The sequence below is a fragment of the Bufo gargarizans genome, chromosome 5, assembly GCF_014858855.1.
Source record: "Bufo gargarizans isolate SCDJY-AF-19 chromosome 5, ASM1485885v1, whole genome shotgun sequence".
Taxonomy (NCBI): domain Eukaryota; kingdom Metazoa; phylum Chordata; class Amphibia; order Anura; family Bufonidae; genus Bufo; species Bufo gargarizans.
In genome coordinates, this window is record NC_058084.1 from 1,797,958 (window position 1) to 1,819,870 (window position 21,913).

The following is a 21,913-nucleotide window of genomic DNA, read 5'->3' on the forward strand; positions in this document are numbered from 1 at the left end:
ATCACATGGTCCAATCGCATGGTCCATCACCGTGGTGATGGACCATGTGATGAGCTCAGTGACGTCACCACAGGTCCTTTGACAGGTCCTGAAGAAAGAACAGAAGACCGGCAATTACGCGATCAATTGGAGGAGGTGAGTTAATTAATTTATTTTTAACCCTCAATTGACCTTCTACTAAGCGTTCTGTATTCAGAATGCTATTATTTTCCCCATGTTATAAGGGAAAATAATTACATCTACACAACACCGAACCCAAACCTGAACTTCAGTGAAGAAGTTCGGGTCTGGGTAACACATTCAGTTTTTTATCACGCGCGTACAAAACGCATTGCACCCGCGCGATAAAAACGGAACGCAATCAAAACTGACTGCAATTGCGTACCTACTCACGCAGGTTTGCCGCAATGCACCCGGGACGCATCCGGAGCCAAAATGTGACGCCCGTGTGAACCCAGCCTAATAGTTTGTTACAATGTGTCAGTGCAGGAAATGTATCCCTCAGAAATGCTGAGGATGTGGACTTCTAGCCGTATAGATGGTGACTGGAGGCGTGCTGCTGGGACTTGTAGTTCTACAGCAATAGGGGTGCAGAGGCAGCAGTTATACCTGATGCTTGGGAGGTAACATTACCCCCTGAAGCTCTCACCCAGCATCAGCTCTTGGGTGAATTTCGGGGGTCTTGAAGCCTGGGGGGGGGGGGGGGGGAGTGGGCATCTCAGGGGAACATTAATGGTGCTGCACCAGCTCCGACCTGTCTCCTCCTCACCTGCACACTATGCACCATATGGCCACGCCCCTTTGATGCATCCGCTGGGTACACCGTCAGGGTGGGGATCAGCAGCTATCTCGCAGCGCTAACCAAGAACATCCAGATTCTGTGCTGAGGGATGATGGGAGTGATTCATTGTGAGACTGGGAGATTAGATTGTGAGCTCCTGGGGTCAGGGAGGATGGGAGCGACACATTGCAGAGTCTGTAGAAGGTGTCGTGGACAGTTGTTGGGGGGTATGATGCATAACTGAACAGTGAGGCTTCAGACAGTCACAGTTTTCTCTTTATTGATCACAGTTCAGACATCGCACATTATTAGCCCTTGTCAGCAGCAAATCACTGGCCGTGTTCATTGTATACAAACTGCCCGCCAGCAGGGGGCGATAATTGGCACATCTGGGTTTGGCGCTTAACCCACCGCACCAGGAGGGACCTGGTACATGACACCTCCACTGGCCGGGGGAGGACAATCAGGTTCAGACATTTTGCATAGCAGCATCATCAGGGGGGCTATTATCCAGTCAAGGCTCTGCGGGTATGACGCTAGGCGGCAGATATTGGGGGGCACCCCCGAGTGATCCCATCACACAGTTCATAGGCACCATGTGACTTAAGGTGAACAGCGAGACGTGCCTGTCTCACGCCTCTGATTATACCGTAAATCAGGGCATTACCTGCAGGATATTGTACGGTACAATCAGCCAGGCGTCTGCGACTACCAGAACATGCTCTAAAATGGCCTTAAATCCCAAAACATGCAGAAATTCTGGGGAGAGAAACAGAATCGGGATCAGGTGGTGGGGAAGGTGCAGGCCGCCGGGCGCTCACAGGGACGGGGACAGAGGAATAAGGTGCAAGAATGGGAACTACCAAAAATTAAGACCCCAACTACAGGCCCCCCACTGTCTACCCAGCGGCTCCTGGGAGGAGGAGGCCCCAGACCTCGCCTACGAGTATTCCTGCATGAACTTCTGGTGGAAATCATTCAGCCGCTTCAGGAGGATCCTCAGCTTATCTGTCGGTGGGAGAATGGTCATCCTGAGGGAAGAAGGAATTCAGTCAAAGTGAAGATGGCGAGAGGCCACCAGCCCACAAGACCAGCTCTGTGCCTACCTGAAGTGGTGGGTCCCCTCTCGTTGGCCAAACCCGCTTCCTGGTACAACACAAATTCCAGTCTCTTCCAGCAGCTTCATACAGAAGAACATGTCCGGGGCCTGACCTTCAGCCTGGGAGAAGGATGAGAAATGGACATGAGGACTGAACATCTGAAATCAGGAGGGAGAGGAGATGACTCCATGAAGCTAGGAAGGCACAGGCCGCACGTTAGGCGGCCATACACCTTATGTACGGCTTACTCCAACTCCATGTGTCCTTGGAGGCATCTTGTAGAGCACTTGGATATACATTCTCCACCTTGTGATGGACCACATTATGGGGGCAGGTAAAGAGGAAATGATTAGACGTACATTCTGTGCAGGACTCATGGCTGCGAACATTACCTGGGCCAGTTTGACAGCTCGCTCTGGGATCTCAATTCTTGGGAAGGAGTACATGGCTCCCTGGACAGGATTACACTGGATCCCAGGGGCTTGATTCAGGATCTCTTCCGTCAGCCGTGCCTTCTCTGCCAGATTACCAAGCACAGCTTGTTTCTCCTGGAAGTGAAGACGTATGGAGTGATCGTCCACATTCTTGCCACCATTGCCCCATCATCCAGTAGCATTCCACATGCACGCTTCCTATGGTCTTACCGCCATATACTGCTTGTAGGACGGCTCTTCAGGTTGAGGGGGGTTCATAATCACATCTAGCAAAGCCTGCCCAGGAACAGGGGGGCACAGGCGCACAGACACCAACTTTGTCAACTGCTCCTTCACTGCTGGGTCCATGTTGACCACTTCCATGTAGCCGCCCCTGAAACCACACCTGGGGGGAGACACAAGGTGTTCAGTGCAAACAGGGGGGACTCCCCACAAGATATCCATGGAGCCGTTAGTACTCACTCGCCCATGAACCCCTTGGAGGTGGAGTGAAAGGACACCAACTCCACCACATCAGAGAACTTGGGGCCCATCTCAAAGAGAACCTTCTTGAAGGAGTGGAAGGAGCAGCCCTGGGCATAAACATTGTCCTGATAGACCTATGGGAGAGAGACGTTAGTGGGACCCCTCATATCAGGCTGTGCCGCAGAATGGGGGTGGTGGTGGGGGGGCATGACTACTCACCTCATCAGCCATGAGAAAAAGTTTTTCTTCAGCAGCAAAGCGAATCACGTCCTCAATGCATTTCCTGCTCTGCACCTGACCTGAAGAAAGAAAACGGCAAAACTTAGAGCGAGAACCCCAGTCTGCCCCCCATCAGCAGGGGCTTCAGTCTGCCGGATATATACGGCGGGGACACCAGGCTGCCCCCCCATCAGTAGGGGCTTCAGTCTGCTGGGTATATACCAGACAGTGGGGACCCCAGTCTGCCCCCCCATCAGCAGGGGCTTCAGTCTGCCGGATATATACGGCGGGGACACCAGGCTGCCCCCCCATCAGTAGGGGCTTCAGTCTGCTGGGTATATACCAGATAGTGGGGACCCCAGGCTGCCCCCCCCCCCATCAGCAGGGGCTTCAGTCTGCCGGATATATACGGCGGGGACACCAGGCTGCCCCCCCATCAGTAGGGGCTTCAGTCTGCTGGTTATATACCAGACAGTGGGGACCCCAGTCTGCCCCCCCCCATCAGTAGGGGCTTCAGTCTGCTGGGTATATACCAGACAGTGGGGACCCCAGTCTGCCCCCCCATCAGTAGGGGCTTCAGTCTGCCGGATATATACGGCGGGGACACCAGGCTGCCCCCCCATCAGTAGGGGCTTCAGTCTGCTTGGTATATACCAGACATCGGGGACCCCAGTCTGCCCCCCCCATCAGTAGGGGCTTCAGTCTGCTTGGTATATACCAGACATCGGGGACCCCAGTCTGCCCCCCCATCAGTAGGGGCTTCAGTCTGCTGGGTATATACCAGACAGTGGGGACCCCAGGCTGCCCCCCCCCCCCTCATCAGTAGGGGCTTCAGTCTGCTGGGTATATACCAGACAGTGGGGACCCCAGGCTGCCCCCCCCCCCCCCCTCATCAGTAGGGGCTTCAGTCTGCTGGGTATATACCAGACAGTGGGGACCCCAGTCTGCCGCCCCCCCCCCCACCCCCATCAGTAGGGGCTTCAGTCTGCTGGGTATATACCAGACAGTGGGGACCCCAGTCTTCCCCCCCATCAGTAGGGGCTTCAGTCTGCTGGGTATATACCAGACAGTGGGGACCCCAGTCTGCCCCCCCCATCAGTAGGGGCTTCAGTCTGCTGGGTATATACCAGACAGTGGGGACCCCAGGCTGCCCCCCCCCCCTCATCAGTAGGGGCTTCAGTCTGCTGGGTATATACCAGACAGTGGGGACCCCAGTCTGCCGCCCCCCCCCCCCCCCATCAGTAGGGGCTTCAGTCTGCTGGGTATATACCAGACAGTGGGGACCCCAGGCTGCCCCCCCCCCCCTCATCAGTAGGGGCTTCAGTCTGCTGGGTATATACCAGACAGTGGGGACCCCAGGCTGCCCCCCCCCCCCTCATCAGTAGGGGCTTCAGTCTGCTGGGTATATACCAGACAGTGGGGACCCCAGTCTGCCGCCCCCCCCCCCCCCCACCCCCATCAGTAGGGGCTTCAGTCTGCTGGGTATATACCAGACAGTGGGGACCCCAGTCTTCCCCCCCATCAGTAGGGGCTTCAGTCTGCTGGGTATATACCAGACAGTGGGGACCCCAGTCTGCCCCCCCCCCATCAGTAGGGGCTTCAGTCTGCTGGGTATATACCAGACAGTGGGGACCCCAGTCTGCCGCCCCCCCCCCCCCCCCCCCCCCATCAGTAGGGGCTTCAGTCTGCTGGGTATATACCAGACAGTGGGGACCCCAGTCTTCCCCCCCATCAGTAGGGGCTTCAGTCTGCTGGGTATATACCAGACAGTGGGGACCCCAGTCTGCCCCCCCCCATCAGTAGGGGCTTCAGTCTGCTGGGTATATACCAGACAGTGGGGACCCCAGTCTTCCCCCCCATCAGTAGGGGCTTCAGTCTGCTGGGTATATACCAGACAGTGGGGACCCCAGTCTGCCCCCCCCCATCAGTAGGGGCTTCAGTCTGCTGGGTATATACCAGACAGTGGGGACCCCAGTCTGCCGCCCCCCCCCCCCATCAGTAGGGGCTTCAGTCTGCTGGGTATATACCAGACAGTGGGGACCCCAGTCTTCCCCCCCATCAGTAGGGGCTTCAGTCTGCTGGGTATATACCAGACAGTGGGGACCCCAGTCTGCCCCCCCCCATCAGTAGGGGCTTCAGTCTGCTGGGTATATACCAGACAGTGGGGACCCCAGGCTGCCCCCCCCCCCCCCATCAGCAGGGGCTTCAGTCTGCCGGATATATACGGCGGGGACACCAGGCTGCCCCCCCATCAGTGGGGGCTTCAGTCTGCTTGATATATACCAGACAGTGGGGACCCCAGGCTCCCCCCCCCCCCCCCCCTCATCAGCATGGGCTTCAGTCTGCCGGGTATATACGGCGGGGACACCATCCCATTGGCCCCCCCCCCCCCCCCCAATCAGCAGGGGCTTCAGTCTGCTTGGTATATACCAGACATCGGGGACCCCAGGCTGCCCCATCACAGGGGTCTCATCATGGTGGTACCTGTAGGGTTGCCCGGGTTGATTATGCACAGGACCTTGGGGTCACAGTGCCTCCTCGCCTCGGCCAGCGCTCTTCGCAGCTCCTTGATGTCCAGCGCCCAGCAGTTCTCCTCATCCAGGTAGTAGTTCACCTGCACAGCTTCCAGCTCTGCCAGTGCTGCGGAGTACAGGGGGTACTGGGGGATGGGGATGAGGACACCGGTCCTAGAGTTGCCCTGACCCGACACCAGCAGCTTCAGCATCGTCTGTTGGAGAAGACACAGAGGTGAGGAACCATTAGACCGGCTCTCCCTCCAGACTACAGCACCACAAGGGTTAATCACCCCCCGATCCTGTGGACGAGCAGCCCCTGACAACTCATCATTACATGCTCATATAGAAGGTGTCAGACCCTCCAGGGTGATGCACTTTCTTACAGAGTTACATTTGCTTTTGTTTGTTTTTTAGAAAATAAAAGAACAGGAAGAAAAAAAAAACTGAAGTGAAACCAGAGGAGAAGCGAACAAAGAGGCTGCGAGGCCAAGGAATGCGGTGCCAGGACCTCAGAGGGCACTGCCAGGGACAGAACATCCCGAGGGAACATCCCCCCCCCCCCCCAACACAGACGGTCTGCTGGAGATGAATGACCCCATTCACATGCTGCACTGTATCATCAGTACCACCTTCATCATCTCCATCCAGATCATCACCACCATACAGATCACCACTACCACCAGCATACAAATCACCCCAACCATCACCACCATCATCCCCCCCATACAGAGCATAACCATACAAATCACCATCACCCCCATACAGATCACCACCACCATCACCCCCATACAGATCACCATCCCCCCATACAGATCACCACCACCATCACCCCCATACAGATCACCATAGTCAATGAATGTAAACATTCAGGGTTCTCCTCTACAGTCGGTTAACCGTTCATGAAGACTAGGTCAAGGCAGACCTTCAGACCATGAAAGTTAAATTATTTCTATTTGCTGACAACAAGCAGAGGTGCTAACTGTTGAAGAAGGAAAATAGGGTAAGTGAAATCTCAGAAAGGCAGCAGAGATGGGGAGATGTCGGGGGACAGTCGCGTGCTCCACTGTCATGTGATGGAGGGACGGGGGAGTGTGGGCTCAGTCGGGGGCCGCTTCTTACCATGATGGAGTCGCTGGCACCGGTGGACAGGAAAATATTGTTGGGGTTGCAAGCGATGCCGCCATCTCTCCTCTCTATGTACTTGGCCACGTCCTGGCGGATGACCTCTATACCTGCACTGGCGGTGTAGGAGCCTGCGAGGAGGGACACAGTGTGAACACCCCACCTACAAGAAACCAACCTCTCCCATGTGCCACTATGGGGGCAGCATCTGACCATGAAGGGACAGGTCTGCCAGTTCCTCTGCCACTTCCTGCCTATACCAAGCTCCTGCGAAGCCGCCCACAGGCCGCGCAGCCACACTCACCAATGCTGTTCCCCCCACACGCCTGCAGGATCCGCGCCGCCTTCTGCTTCACGTCCTCCGGGAACTTATTGTCATTCAGGAGCTCTGGGTACAAACAGAGGGCGGTGACCTGCAAGAGGAAAACAGCCCGGGTCATAGGAAGACACGGCCGCCATCTTCACACTGCAGCTCCTCCGGGGGAAGTCGCGTGTACTGCAGCCTCACCTGTCTAAGGTAAGTGAGCGGCTTCTGGCCCATAGCGTGAGCGTCTCCAATGTTTGCTTTAATGACTTCGGTAAACGGCTTCTTCACACCCTAAGAAACAGAAAGTGGGCGATAAGAGACTGCAAGTGCACAGTACCACTTCTCCCCTGCACATAAGGACACTGCACAGTACCACTTCTCTCTGTATATAAGGACACTGCACAGTACCACTTCTCCTGTCCTGTATACAAGGACACTGCACAGTACCACTTCTCCCCTGCACATAAGGACACTGCACAGTACCACTTCTCCCCTGCACATAAGGACACTGCACAGTACCACTTCTCTCCTGCACATAAGGACACTGCACAGTACCACTTCTCCCCTGCACATAAGGACACTGCACAGTACCACTTCTCTCCTGCACATAAGGACACTGCACAGTACCACTTCTCCCCTGCACATAAGGACACTGCACAGTACCACTTCTCCCCTGCACATAAGGACACTGCACAGTACCACTTCTCTCCTGCACATAAGGACACTGCACAGTACCACTTCTCCCCTGCACATAAGGACACTGCACAGTACCACTTCTCTCCTGGATATAAGGACACTGCACAGTACCACTTCTCCCCTGCACATAAGGACACTGCACAGTACCACTTCTCTCCTGCACATAAGGACACTGCACAGTACCACTTCTCTCCTGCACATAAGGACACTGCACAGTACCACTTCTCCCCTGCACATAAGGACACTGCACAGTACCACTTCTCCCCTGCACATAAGGACACTGCACAGTACCACTTCTCCTGTCCTGTATATAAGGACACTGCACAGTACCACTTCTCCCCTGTATATAAGGACACTGCACAGTACCACTTCTCCTGTCCTGTATATAAGGACACTGCACAGTACCACTTCTCCCCTGCACATAAGGACACTGCACAGTACCACTTCTCTCCTGCACATAAGGACACTGCACAGTACCACTTCTCCCCTGCACATAAGGACACTGCACAGTACCACTTCTCCCCTGCACATAAGGACACTGCACAGTACCACTTCTCCTGTCCTGTATATAAGGACACTGCACAGTACCACTTCTCCCCTGTATATAAGGACACTGCACAGTACCACTTCTCCTGTCCTGTATATAAGGACACTGCACAGTACCACTTCTCCCCTGCACATAAGGACACTGCACAGTACCACTTCTCTCTGTATATAAGGACACTGCACAGTACCACTTCTCCCCTGCACATAAGGACACTGCACAGTACCACTTCTCTCTGTATATAAGGACACTGCACAGTACCACTTCTCCTGTCCTGTATATAAGGACACTGCACAGTACCACTTCTCCCCTGTATATAAGGACACTGCACAGTACCACTTCTCCTGTCCTGTATATAAGGACACTGCACAGTACCACTTCTCCCCTGTATATAAGGACACTGCACAGTACCACTTCTCCTGTCCTGTATATAAGGACACTGCACAGTACCACTTCTCCTGTCCTGTATATAAGGACACTGCACAGTACCACTTCTCCCCTGCACATAAGGACACTGCACAGTACCACTTCTCCCCTGCACATAAGGACACTGCACAGTACCACTTCTCTCTGTATATAAGGACACTGCACAGTACCACTTCTCCTGTCCTGTATATAAGGACACTGCACAGTACCACTTCTCCCCTGTATATAAGGACACTGCACAGTACCACTTCTCCTGTCCTGTATATAAGGACACTGCACAGTACCACTTCTCCCCTGTATATAAGGACACTGCACAGTACCACTTCTCCTGTCCTGTATATAAGGACACTGCACAGTACCACTTCTCCTGTCCTGTATATATACACTGCACAGTACCACTTCTCCTGTCCTGTATATAAGGACACTGCACAGTACCACTTCTCCCCTGTATATAAGGACACTGCACAGTACCACTTCTCCTGTCCTGTATATAAGGACACTGCACAGTACCACTTCTCCTGTCCTGTATATAAGGACACTGCACAGTACCACTTCTCCCCTGCACATAAGGACACTGCACAGTACCACTTCTCTCTGTATATAAGGACACTGCACAGTACCACTTCTCCCCTGCACATAAGGACACTGCACAGTACCACTTCTCTCTGTATATAAGGACACTGCACAGTACCACTTCTCCTGTCCTGTATATAAGGACACTGCACAGTACCACTTCTCCCCTGTATATAAGGACACTGCACAGTACCACTTCTCCCCTGTATATAAGGACACTGCACAGTACCACTTCTCCCCTGTATATAAGGACACTGCACAGTACCACTTCTCCCCTGTATATAAGGACACTGCACAGTACCACTTCTCTCCTGGATATAAGGACACTACACAGTACCACTTCTCTCCTGGATATAAGGACACTACACAGTACCACTTCTCTCCTGGATATAAGGACACTGCACAGTACCACTTCTCCTGTCCTGTATACAAGGACACTGCACAGTACCACTTCTCTCTGTATATAAGGACACTGCACAGTACCACTTCTCCTGTCCTGTATATAAGGACACTGCACAGTACCACTTCTCCTGTCCTGTATACAAGGACACTGCACAGTACCACTTCTCTCTGTATATAAGGACACTGCACAGTACCACTTCTCCTGTCCTGTATATAAGGACACTGCACAGTACCACTTCTCCTGTCCTGTATATAAGGACACTGCACAGTACCACTTCTCCTGTCCTGTATATAAGGACACTGCACAGTACCACTTCTCCTGTCCTGTATATAAGGACACTGCACAGTACCACTTCTCTCCTGCACATAAGGACACTGCACAGTACCACTTCTCTCCTGCACATAAGGACACTGCACAGTACCACTTCTCCTGTCCTGTATACTGGGTGTAATCCTCAGTAGCGGCTCTTATTCTGTATATATACACACTGCACAGTACAGACCAAAAGTTTGGACGCACCTTCTTCTCATTCACAGAGTTTTCTTTATTTTCATGACTATGACAATTGTAGATTCGCACTGAAGGCATCAAAACTATGAATTATCACATGTGGAATTATATACATAACAAAAAAGTGTGAAACAACTGAAAATATGTCATATTCTAGGTTCTTCACAGTAGCCACCTTTTGCTCTGATTACTGCTTTGCACACTCTTGGCATTCTCTTGATGAGCTTCAAGAGGTAGTCACCTGAAATGGCCTTCCAACAGTCTTGAAGGAGTTCCCAGAGATGCTTAGCTCTTGTTGGCCCTTTTGCCTTCACTCTGCGGTCCAGCTCACCCCAAACCATCTCGATTGGGTTCAGGTCCGGTGACTGTGGAGGCCAGGTCATCTGGCGCAGCACCCCATCACTCTCCTTCATGGTCAAATAGCCCTTACACAGCCTGGAGGTGTTTGGGGTCATTGTCCTGTTGAAAAATAAATGATGGTCCAACTAAACGCAGACCGGATGGAATAGCATGCCGCTGCAAGATGCTGTGGTAGCCATGCTGGTTCAGTATGCCCCAACAGTGTCACCAGCAAAGCCCCCCCACACCATCACACCTCCTCCTCCATGCTTCACGGTGGGAACCAGGCATGTAGAGTCCATCCGGTCACCTTTTCTGCGTCGCACAAAGACACGGTGGTTGGAACCAAAGATCTCACATTTGGACTCATCAGACCAAAGCACAGATTTCCACTGGTCTAATGTCCATTCCTTGTGTTCTTTAGCCCAAACAAGTCTCTTCTGCTTGTTGCCTGTCCTTAGCAGTGGTCTCCTAGCAGATCTTCTACCATGAAGGCCTGATTCACACAGTCTCCTCCTAACAGTTGTTCTAGAGATGTGTCTGCTGCTAGAACTCTGTGTGGCATTGACCTGGTCTCTAATCTGAGCTGCTGTTAACCTGCGATTTCTGAGGCTGGTGACTCGGATGAACTTCTCCTCCGCAGCAGAGGTGACTCTTGGTCTTCCTTTCCTGGGGAGGTCCGCATGTGAGCCAGTTTCTTTGTAGCGCTTGATGGTTTTTGTGACTGCACTTGGGGACACTTTCAAAGTTTTCCCAATTTTTCGGACTGACTGACCTTCATTTCTTAAAGTAATGATGGCCACTCGTTTTTCTTTACTTAGCTGCTTTTTTCTTGCCATAATACAAATTCTAACAGTCTATTCAGTAGGACTATCAGCTGTGTATCCACCTGACTTCTCCACAACGCAACTGATGGTCCCAACCCCATTTATAAGGCAAGAAATCCCACTTATTACACCTGACAGGGCACACCTGTGAAGTGAAGACCATTTCAGGTGACTACCTCTGGAGCTCATCAAGAGAATGCCAAGAGTGTGCAAAGCAGTGATCAAAGCAGAAGGTGGCTACTGTGAAGAACCTAGAATATGACATATTTTCAGTTGTTTCACACTTGTTTGTTATGTATATAATTCCACATGTGATAATTCATAGTTTTGATGCCTTCAGTGCGAATCTACAATTGTCATAGTCATGAAAATAAAGAAAACTCTTTGAATGAGAAGAAAGTGCGTCCAAACTTCTGGTCTGTACTGTGTATAATTATACCGCCCAGTACCTCCCCTCCTGTATATATATATACACCGCACAGTACCACTCCTCTCCTGTATATATATATATACCGCACAGTACCTCCCCTCCTGTATATATATATATATATATATATATATACTGCACAGTACCACTCCTCTCCTGTATATATATATACCGCACAGTACCACTCCTCTCCTGTATATATATATATACCGCACAGTACCACTTCTCTCCTGTATATATATATATATACACCGCACAGTACCACTCCTCTCCTGTATATATATATATACCGCACAGTACCACTCCTCTCCTGTATATATATATATATATATATATATATATATATATATATATATATATATATATATATATATATATATATATACCGCCCAGTACCTCCCCTCCTGTATATATATATATATATACCGCCCAGTACCTCCCCTCCTGTATATATATATATATATATATATACACCGCACAGTACCACTCCTCTCCTGTATATATATATATATATATATATATATATATATATATATACCCGCACAGTACCACTTCTCCTGTATATATATATATATATATATATATATATATATATACACCGCCCAGTACCTCCCCTCCTGTATATATATATATATATATATATATATACACCGCACAGTACCACTCCTCTCCTGTATATATATATATATACACACTGCACAGTACCACTCCTCCTGTATATACACACTGCACAGTACCACTCCTCTCCTGTATATACACATTGCACAGTACCACTCCTCTCCTGTATATACACACTGCACAGTACCACTCCTCCTGTATATACACACTGCACAGTACCACTCCTCTCCTGTATATATACACTGCACAGTACCACTCCTCTCCTGTATATATACACTGCACAGTACCACTCCTCTCCTGTATATATACACTGCACAGTACCACTCCTCTCCTGTATATACACACTGCACAGTACCACTCCTCTCCTGTATATACACATTGCACAGTACCACTCCTCCTGTATATACACACTGCACAGTACCACTTCTCTCCTGTATATATACACTGCACAGTACCACTCCTCTCCTGTATATATACACTGCACAGTACCACTCCTCTCCTGTATATATACACATTGCACAGTACCACTCCTCCTGTATATACACACTGCACAGTACCACTTCTCCTGTATATACACACTGCACAGTACCACTTCTCCTGTATATATACACTGCACAGTACCACTCCTCTCCTGTATATACACATTGCACAGTACCACTCCTCCTGTATATACACACTGCACAGTACCACTTCTCCTGTATATACACACTGCACAGTACCACTCCTCTCCTGTATATATACACTGCACAGTACCACTCCTCTCCTGTATATATACACTGCACAGTACCACTCCTGTCCTGTATATACACATTGCACAGTACCACTTCTCCTGTATATATACACTGCACAGTACCACTTCTCCTGTATATATACACTGCACAGTACCACTTCTCTCCTGTATATATACACTGCACAGTACCACTCCTCTCCTGCACAGTACCACTCCTCTCCTGTATATACACTGCACAGTACCACTCCTCTCCTGTATATATACACTGCACAGTACCACTCCTGTCCTGTATATACACATTGCACAGTACCACTTCTCCTGTATATATACACTGCACAGTACCACTTCTCCTGTATATACACACTGCACAGTACCACTCCTCTCCTGTATATATACACTGCACAGTACCACTTCTCCTGTATATACACACTGCACAGTACCACTTCTCTCCTGTATATATACACTGCACAGTACCACTTCTCTCCTGTATATATACACTGCACAGTACCACTTCTCCTGTATATACACACTGCACAGTACCACTTCTCTCCTGTATATATACACTGCACAGTACCACGTCTCTCTAACTTTGCTGTAAGTCAGTCTTGTTTGGGAGTTAAGAGGTTAAGTGGCGATGCACGCAGAGGATGGGTACAGAGGGCACCCAGTCCCCCCTGATCTCTGCCCGTCCACCAGTCACATTCCTGGGCGTCTCTGCAGTCAGCAGAAGTTTATCTCCAGTGCAAGTGAAATTGAGGAGATCACTTATTAATTCTGAGCAAACACAGGGGTGTGAGAATCGGCAGCCAACCGCCGCGCAGCGCCGTTATCACCGTCAGCGCCCAGGTACGAGACACGTGACGTCACTATCGCACTAGTGCGAGACACGACCGTATCCTGGTGCCAGAAATCATTACCAGTGCAAGACTCTAATGTACCCTGATGCCAGAGTAGAAGTGACCGCATCGTGGTGCCAGTGGGCATTACTAGTGTGAGACCCGACCATATCCTGGTGCCAGTGGGCATTACTAGTGTGAGACCCAACCATATCCTGGTGCCAGTGGGCATTACTAGTGTGAGACCCGACCATATCCTGGTGCCAGTGGGCATTACTAGTATGAGACCCGACCATATCCTGGTGCCAGTGGGCATTACTAGTGTGAGACCCGACCATATCCTGGTGCCAGTGGGCATTACTAGTGTGAGACCCAACCGTATCCTGGTGCCAGTGGGCATTACTAGTGTGAGACCCGACCATATCCTGGTGCCAGTGGGCATTACTAGTGTGAGACCCGACCATATCCTGGTGCCAGTGGGCATTACTAGTGTGAGACCCAACCATATCCTGGTGCCAGTGGGCATTACTAGTGTGAGACCCGACCATATCCTGGTGCCAGTGGGCATTACTAGTATGAGACCCGACCATATCCTGGTGCCAGTGGGCATTACTAGTGTGAGACCCGACCATATCCTGGTGCCAGTGGGCATTACTAGTGTGAGACCCGACCATATCCTGGTGCCAGTGGGCATTACTAGTGTGAGACCCGACCATATCCTGGTGCCAGTGGGCATTACTAGTGTGAGACCCGACCATATCCTGGTGCCAGTGGGCATTACTAGTATGAGACCCGACCATATCCTGGTGCCAGTGGGCATTACTAGTATGAGACCCGACCATATCCTGGTGCCAGTGGGCATTACTAGTGTGAGACCCGACCATATCCTGGTGCCAGTGGGCATTACTAGTGTGAGACCCGACCATATCCTGGTGCCAGTGGGCATTACTAATGTGAGACACAACCGTATCCTGGTGCCAGCGACACGACCCCTGAGTCAGAGGAATGGCTGCAGCGGGCGTGTGACCAGCGGAGGACGGCAGACCACACTGGGTCTGCAGCTCCTAATGGACTGTGGACCTCTGCTTGCTGTCAGTGAACCTGTTCATAGCTGGTTCTGGTCTGTATCAGTGCGGACAATGCTCCGGACTCTAGACTGATACATTGTAGCTGACAGCAAGCAGATCTTGAAAATATGAGAAATTGAATAAAGTCAATGAGAAAGCTGGAGTGCCCCTTTAAAGGGCCGGCGTAGTCCTGTACATGAAGCAATCTGGAGCTTCATAACCGACTGGATTTAAGTTCATAATCTCAGCTTGTTGTCAGTGAATGAAACCTTTAGAGGTTACACTCAGACCTAGTTCTGTTCATACAATGCATCAGTGCAGACAATCCTCTCAGATGAACACAGCATCAGCTGTTACAGTGTGTCGGTGCAGGTACCACCTGTGAAACTGGGAACAGACCAAGACCCACTTTTAATGTTTAGCTGCTAATCTTTCCAGTCACTGACAGCAAGCAGCGATCTTGGTGAGGAATTCAACACCAAGTCTGATTCAGGACCCCCCAGATCCGGACCCAGCTAGTGACACCCGCACTCGCGGGAATATGGTGGGGAGATCGACCCTGCCTGGGGCTTCAGGGGTTAAGTGTGGCCCCCAGCACAAAAGTCTTGTCCGGCTGAATGGACCGTCCTAGTTACCATGGCAATGAATAGCGATGAGGGAAGAAAGGAACGCCAGGAATTCTGGGAGCAGCCCTCACTATCCCTCACATTCCGGGGGCCACATGGTCCTGGCGGCTGCCCACTAACCCACGCGGGGTTAAGACTGACCGTCAGTCCGGGGCCCAAGATCCACAAACCCCCAAACTGCTTCACCGAAGATCAGCAACAGAAGGAGAAAATCTGAGGGTCCGCCAGTCACCTCGCTCCCAGAATTCCGTGCCATGTTCATCCAGTGCTATCTGGTTCATGAACAGAATGCTAGAACTACAGTGAAGACTGACACATACCTAAAAACAGGAGAATGGAGACTGTCATTGGAAATGTGGGCAGCCGCGCAAGAGCCGGGGCCGGGGGCAGCCGCGCCAGAGCCAGGGGCAGCCGCGCCAGAGCCAGGGGCAGCCGCGCCAGAGCCAGGGGCAGATTCTTGGCCCTCAGCCCTCCGGCCTGTTATGAGGTGCAGGAGGAAGAGGAGACGTCAGCAGAACAGAGGAGCCGAGTCCTCCGGAGGACGGCAGCCGCAAGTTCCCCTTTATACATGTGATGCTGTCAGAGCAACCCTGAAATAGCAGAGCTGTGCATTACAGGGTGCAGTGGTGTCATACTGGAATAGCAGAGCTGTGCATTACAGGGTGCAGTGGTGTCATACTGGAATAGCAGAGCTGTGTAATACAGGGTGCAGTGGTGTCATACTGGAATAGCAGAGCTGTGTATTACAGGGTGCAGTGGTGTCATACTGGAATAGCAGAGCTGTGCATTACAGGGTGCAGTGGTCTCATACTGGAATAGCAGAGCTGTGTATTACAGGGTGCAGTGGTATCATACTGGAATAGCAGAGCTGTGTAATACAGGGTGCAGTGGTGTCATACTGGAATAGCAGAACTGTGTAATACAGGGTGCAGTGGTGTCATACTGGAATAGCAGAGCTGTGTATTACAGGGTGCAGTGGTGTCATACTGGAATAGCAGAGCTGTGCATTACAGGGTGCAGTGGTCTCATACTGGAATAGCAGAGCTGTGCATTACAGGGTGCAGTGGTGTCATACTGGAATAGCAGAGCTGTGCATTACAGGGTGCAGTGGTGTCATACTGGAATAGCAGAGCTGTGTAATACAGGGTGCAGTGGTGTCATACTGGAATAGCAGAGCTGTGTATTACAGGGTGCAGTGGTGTCATACTGGAATAGCAGTGCTGTGTATTACAGGGTGCAGTGGTGTCATACTGGAATAGCAGAGCTGTGCATTACAGGGTGCAGTGGTGTCATACTGGAATAGCAGAGCTGTGTAATACAGGGTACAGTGGTGTCATACTGGAATAGCAGCGCTGTGTATTACAGGGTGCAGTGGTGTCATACTGGAATAGCAGAGCTGTGCATTACAGGGTGCAGTGGTGTCATACTGGAATAGCAGAGCTGTGCATTACAGGGTGTAGTGGTCTGGAATAGCAGAGCTGTGCATTACAGGGTGCAGTGGTGTCATACTGGAATAGCAGAGCTGTGCATTACAGGGTGCAGTGGTGTCATACTGGAATAGCAGAGCTGTGCATTACAGGGTGCAGTGGTGTCATACTGGAATAGCAGAGCTGTGCATTACAGGGTGCAGTGGTGTCATACTGGAATAGCAGAGCTGTGTATTACAGGGTGCAGTGGTGTCATACTGGAATAGCAGAGCTGTGTATTGCAGGGTGCAGTAGTGTCATACTGGAATAGCAGAGCTGTGTAATACAGGGTACAGTGGTGTCATACTGGAATAGCAGAGCTGTGTATTGCAGGGTGCAGTAGTGTCATACTGGAGTAGCAGGGCTGAGTATTACAGGGTGCAGTGGTGTCATACTGGAATAGCAGAGCTGTGTATTGCAAGGTGCAGTGGTGTCATACTGGAATAGCAGAGCTGTGTATTGCAAGGTGCAGTGGTATCATACTGGAATAGCAGAGCTGTGTAATACAGGGTGCAGTGGTGTCATACTGGAATAGCAGAGCTGTGTATTGCAAGGTGCAGTGGTGTCATACTGGAATAGCAGAGCTGTGCATTACAGGGTGCAGTGGTGTCATACTGGAATAGCAGAGCTGTGCATTACAGGGTGCAGTGGTGTCATACTGGAATAGCAGAGCTGTGCATTACAGGGTGCAGTGGTGTCATACTGGAATAGCAGGGCTGTGCATTACAGGGTGCAGTGGTGTCATACTGGAATAGCAGAGCTGTGTATTACAGGGTGTAGTTGTGTCATACTGGAATAGCAGAGCTGTGTAATACAGGGTGCAGTGGTGTCATACTGGAATAGCAGAGCTGTGTATTGCAGGGTGCAGTGGTGTCATACTGGAATAGCAGAGCTGTGTATTATAGGGTGCAGTGGTGTCATACTGGAATAGCAGAGCTGTGCATTACAGGGTGCAGTGGTGTCATACTGGAATAGCAGAGCTGTGTATTGCAGGGTGCAGTGGTATCATACTGGAATAGCAGAGCTGTGTATTATAGGGTGCAGTGGTGTCATACTGGAATAGCAGAGCTGTGTATTACAGGGTGCAGTGGTCTCATACTGGAATAGCAGAGCTGTGTAATACAGGGTACAGTGGTGTCATACTGGAATAGCAGAGCTGTGCAATACAGGGTGCAGTGGTGTCATACTGGAATAGCAGAGCTGTGTAATACAGGGTACAGTGGTGTCATACTGGAATAGCAGAGCTGTGTATTACAGGGTGCAGTGGTGTCATACTGGAATAGCAGAGCTGTGCATTACAGGGTGCAGTGGTGTCATACTGGAATAGCAGAGCTGTGCATTACAGGGTGCAGTGGTGTCATACTGGAATAGCAGAGCTGTGTATTACAGGGTGCAGTGGTGTCATACTGGAATAGCAGAGCTGTGCATTACAGGGTGCAGTGGTGTCATACTGGAATAGCAGGGCTGTGCATTACAGGGTGAAGTGGTGTCATACTGGAATAGCAGAGCTGTGCATTACAGGGTGCAGTGGTGTCATACTGGAATAGCAGAGCTGTGTATTACAGGGTGCAGTGGTGTCATACTGGAATAGCAGCGCTGTGTATTACAGGGTGCAGTGGTGTCATACTGGAGTAGCAGAGCTGTGCATTACAGGGTGCAGTGGTGTCATACTGGAATAGCAGAGCTGTGTATTACAGGGTGCAGTGGTGTCATACTGGAATAGCAGAGCTGTGCATTACAGGGTGCAGTGGTGTCATACTGGAATAGCAGAGCTGTGTATTATAGGGTGCAGTGGTGTCATACTGGAATAGCAGAGCTGTGCATTACAGGGTGCAGTGGTGTCATACTGGAATAGCAGAGCTGTGCATTACAGGGTGCAGTGGTGTCATACTGGAATAGCAGAGCTGTGTATTGCAAGGTGCAGTGGTGTCATACTGGAATAGCAGAGCTGTGCATTACAGGGTGCAGTGGTCTGGAATAGCAGAGCTAGGAGTTACAGGGTGCAGTGGTGTCATACTGGAATAGCAGAGCTGTGTATTACAAGGTGCAGTGGTGTCATACTGGAATAGCAGAGCTGTGCATTACAAGGTGCAGTGGTGTCATACTGGAATAGCAGAGCTGTGTATTGCAAGGTGCAGTGGTGTCATACTGGAATAGCAGAGCTGTGCATTACAGGGTGCAGTGGTCTGGAATAGCAGAGCTAGGAGTTACAGGGTGCAGTGGTGTCATACTGGAATAGCAGAGCTGTGTATTACAAGGTGCAGTGGTGTCATACTGGAATAGCAGAGCTGTGCATTACAAGGTGCAGTGGTGTCATACTGGAATAGCAGAGCTGTGCATTACAGGGTGCAGTGGTGTCATACTGGAATAGCAGAGCTGTGTATTGCAAGGTGCAGTGGTGTCATACTGGAATAGCAGAGCTGTGCATTACAGGGTGCAGTGGTCTGGAATAGCAGAGCTGTGCATTACAGGGTGCAGTGGTGTCATACTGGAATAGCAGAGCTGTGCATTACAGGGTGCAGTGGTCTGGAATAGCAGAGCTAGGAGTTACAGGGTGTAATGAGGAACTATGCTGTGATGGCGGCATTAATGTGGTAGAATAGCAGTGATGTAGCAGTGGGAGCAGCAGGCAGGTTTGTTGTCCGTGCGGAGGACGAGGTGAATGACCCCCAGATACACACATTAGGCGTCATAAGCGGGGGCACGGGTCAGCGAATAAGACCGGCCATATGCACCACCCCTGCCGCATGTATAGGACCCCAAATAAGAGGGGGTGGAAGGGCTGGGGGCGTTCACGCGCCTCTCCCTAAAGTAACACAGCAGAGGCCCCGGGGACTGAGGGGACCACTGCCCGGCCGCTCACTGTGTACTATCCACATCTGAGAGCCATCTGTGCCTCCAACACTGCAGATGCCTCAAACCTCACTTCCTGACTACAGTGTAAACGTGGGGCTTCCAGCAGCGGACAACTGTCAGTACTGAGGTACGAGGCACAGCACACTGATGTATGAGGCACAGCACAGCTCTTGCAGTCAGTACTGAGGTACAAGGCACAGCACACCTCCTGCAGTCAGTACTGAGGTACGAGGCACAGCACACCTCCTGCAGTCAGTACTGAGGTACGAGGCACAGCACACCTCCTGCAGTCAGTACTGAGGTACGAGGCACAGCACACCTCCTGCAGTCAGTACTGAGGTACGAGGCACAGCACACCTCCTGCAGTCAGTACTGAGGTACGAGGCACAGCACACCTCCTGCAGTCAGTACTGAGGTACGAGGCACAGCACACCTCCTGCAGTCAGTACTGAGGTACGAGGCACAGCACACCTCCTGCAGTCAGTACTGAAGTACGAGGCACAGCACACCTCCTGCAGTCAGTACTGAGGTGCGAGGCACAGCACACCTCCTGCAGTCAGTACTGAGGCAGGACTACGCCTCGTACCCCTCATCCTCCCCTGCGGAGCCCTCCGTCCCTACCTGCTGCAGCTCCTTCTCCAGCTCCACGGCCCTGGTGACGATGGGGCCCCGCACGGCGTACTCCACCCTCTTGATGGCGGGGTTCATGGACGCCAGGTTCAGGATCCGCTCCTGTGCCCCGTTCTCAGACATCCTCAGCATTCTGTTCTGGTTCTGTTCTGCCAGCTGGGTTCCTGAATGAGACCTGAAGGAAGACAAACGAGGGGCACTGAGTGCAGCAGAGCGGCCCCCCCAAACCCCAGAGGGCCCCACAAGACGCCGCAGACTCATGACAACCCAGGGTCTAGAACCGGAGCAGAGGAGGTAGTTGTCAGCAGATGAGTCACAAGAGACACAATGCAAGAATCTAAGAGCAGCGAGGACGAGACGGAAGAGGGGGGGGGGGGGGGGGGGGAGGGCTGAGGGTGCACTCACTGCCACACGTGTGCACTCACTGGAAGAACCGGTCCTGGAACCTGCTCCACACACCGACTCTGCCGACTCTGCGCCGCCGGTGCTTCTATATAGGAGAGGGGACGCCCCGCCATCTGCCCCCTCCCTCCCTGCTCTGGGGCAAGTCACTGCAGGATAATCTGAAGCAACAGGGACTTTCTCCTACTGGCCATGGTGCAAACACCTGCAGAGCCCGGGAAACTGCATCTGCAGGGTAACACCCCACTGGACCGCTGCCAACTGTGCCCACTGCACCACATATATACACCTACCTCTATCATATAATAGTCATACCCCTCATCATATAATCCCCTCCACCTCTGCATATTACACCTCATCATATAATCCCCTCCACCTCTGTGTATTACACCTCATCATATAATCCCCTCCACCTCTGCGTATTACCCCTCATCATATAATCCCCTCCACCTCTGTATATTACACCTCATCGTATAATCCCCTCCACCTCTGTATATTACACCTCATCATATAATCCCCTCCACCTCTGTATATTACACCTCATCATATAATCCCCTCCACCTCTGTATATTACACCTCATCATATAATCCCCTCCACCTCTGTATATTACACCTCATCATATAATCCCCTCCACCTCTGTATATTACACCTCATCATATAATCCCCTCCACCTCTGTATATTACACCCCATCATATAATCCCCTCCACCCATCATATAATCCCCCACCTCTGTATCTCACCCATCATATAATCCCCTCCACCTCTGTATATTACACCCATCATATAATCCCCTCCACCTCTGTATATTACACCTCATCATATAATCCCCTCCACCTCTGTATATTACACCCATCATATAATCCCCTCCACCTCTGTATATTACACCTCATCATATAATCCCCTCCACCTCTGTATATTACACCTCATCATATAATCCCCTCCACCTCTGTATATTACACCTCATCATATAATCCCCTCCACCTCTGTATATT

At 51.2% G+C, this 21,913-nt stretch overlaps 1 protein-coding gene across 1 annotated transcript; it reads right to left on the reverse strand.

The window, feature by feature from the left end:
• Positions 1 to 1,039: 1,039 nt before the first annotated feature.
• LOC122939645 (alanine aminotransferase 2-like) lies at positions 1,040 to 21,057 on the reverse strand. The gene is made up of 12 exons (XM_044295770.1): positions 20,924 to 21,057; positions 20,510 to 20,693; positions 7,146 to 7,235; positions 6,942 to 7,050; positions 6,635 to 6,768; positions 5,484 to 5,727; positions 3,000 to 3,079; positions 2,778 to 2,914; positions 2,526 to 2,700; positions 2,274 to 2,429; positions 1,888 to 2,000; positions 1,040 to 1,812 (listed from the first exon to the last, which is right to left on the reverse strand). Exons 1-12 carry the CDS (start codon positions 21,034 to 21,036, stop codon positions 1,722 to 1,724), a joined length of 1,626 nt encoding a protein of 541 aa, XP_044151705.1. The 5' UTR covers positions 21,037 to 21,057; the 3' UTR covers positions 1,040 to 1,721.
• Between the last annotated feature and the right edge of the window lie 856 nt (positions 21,058 to 21,913).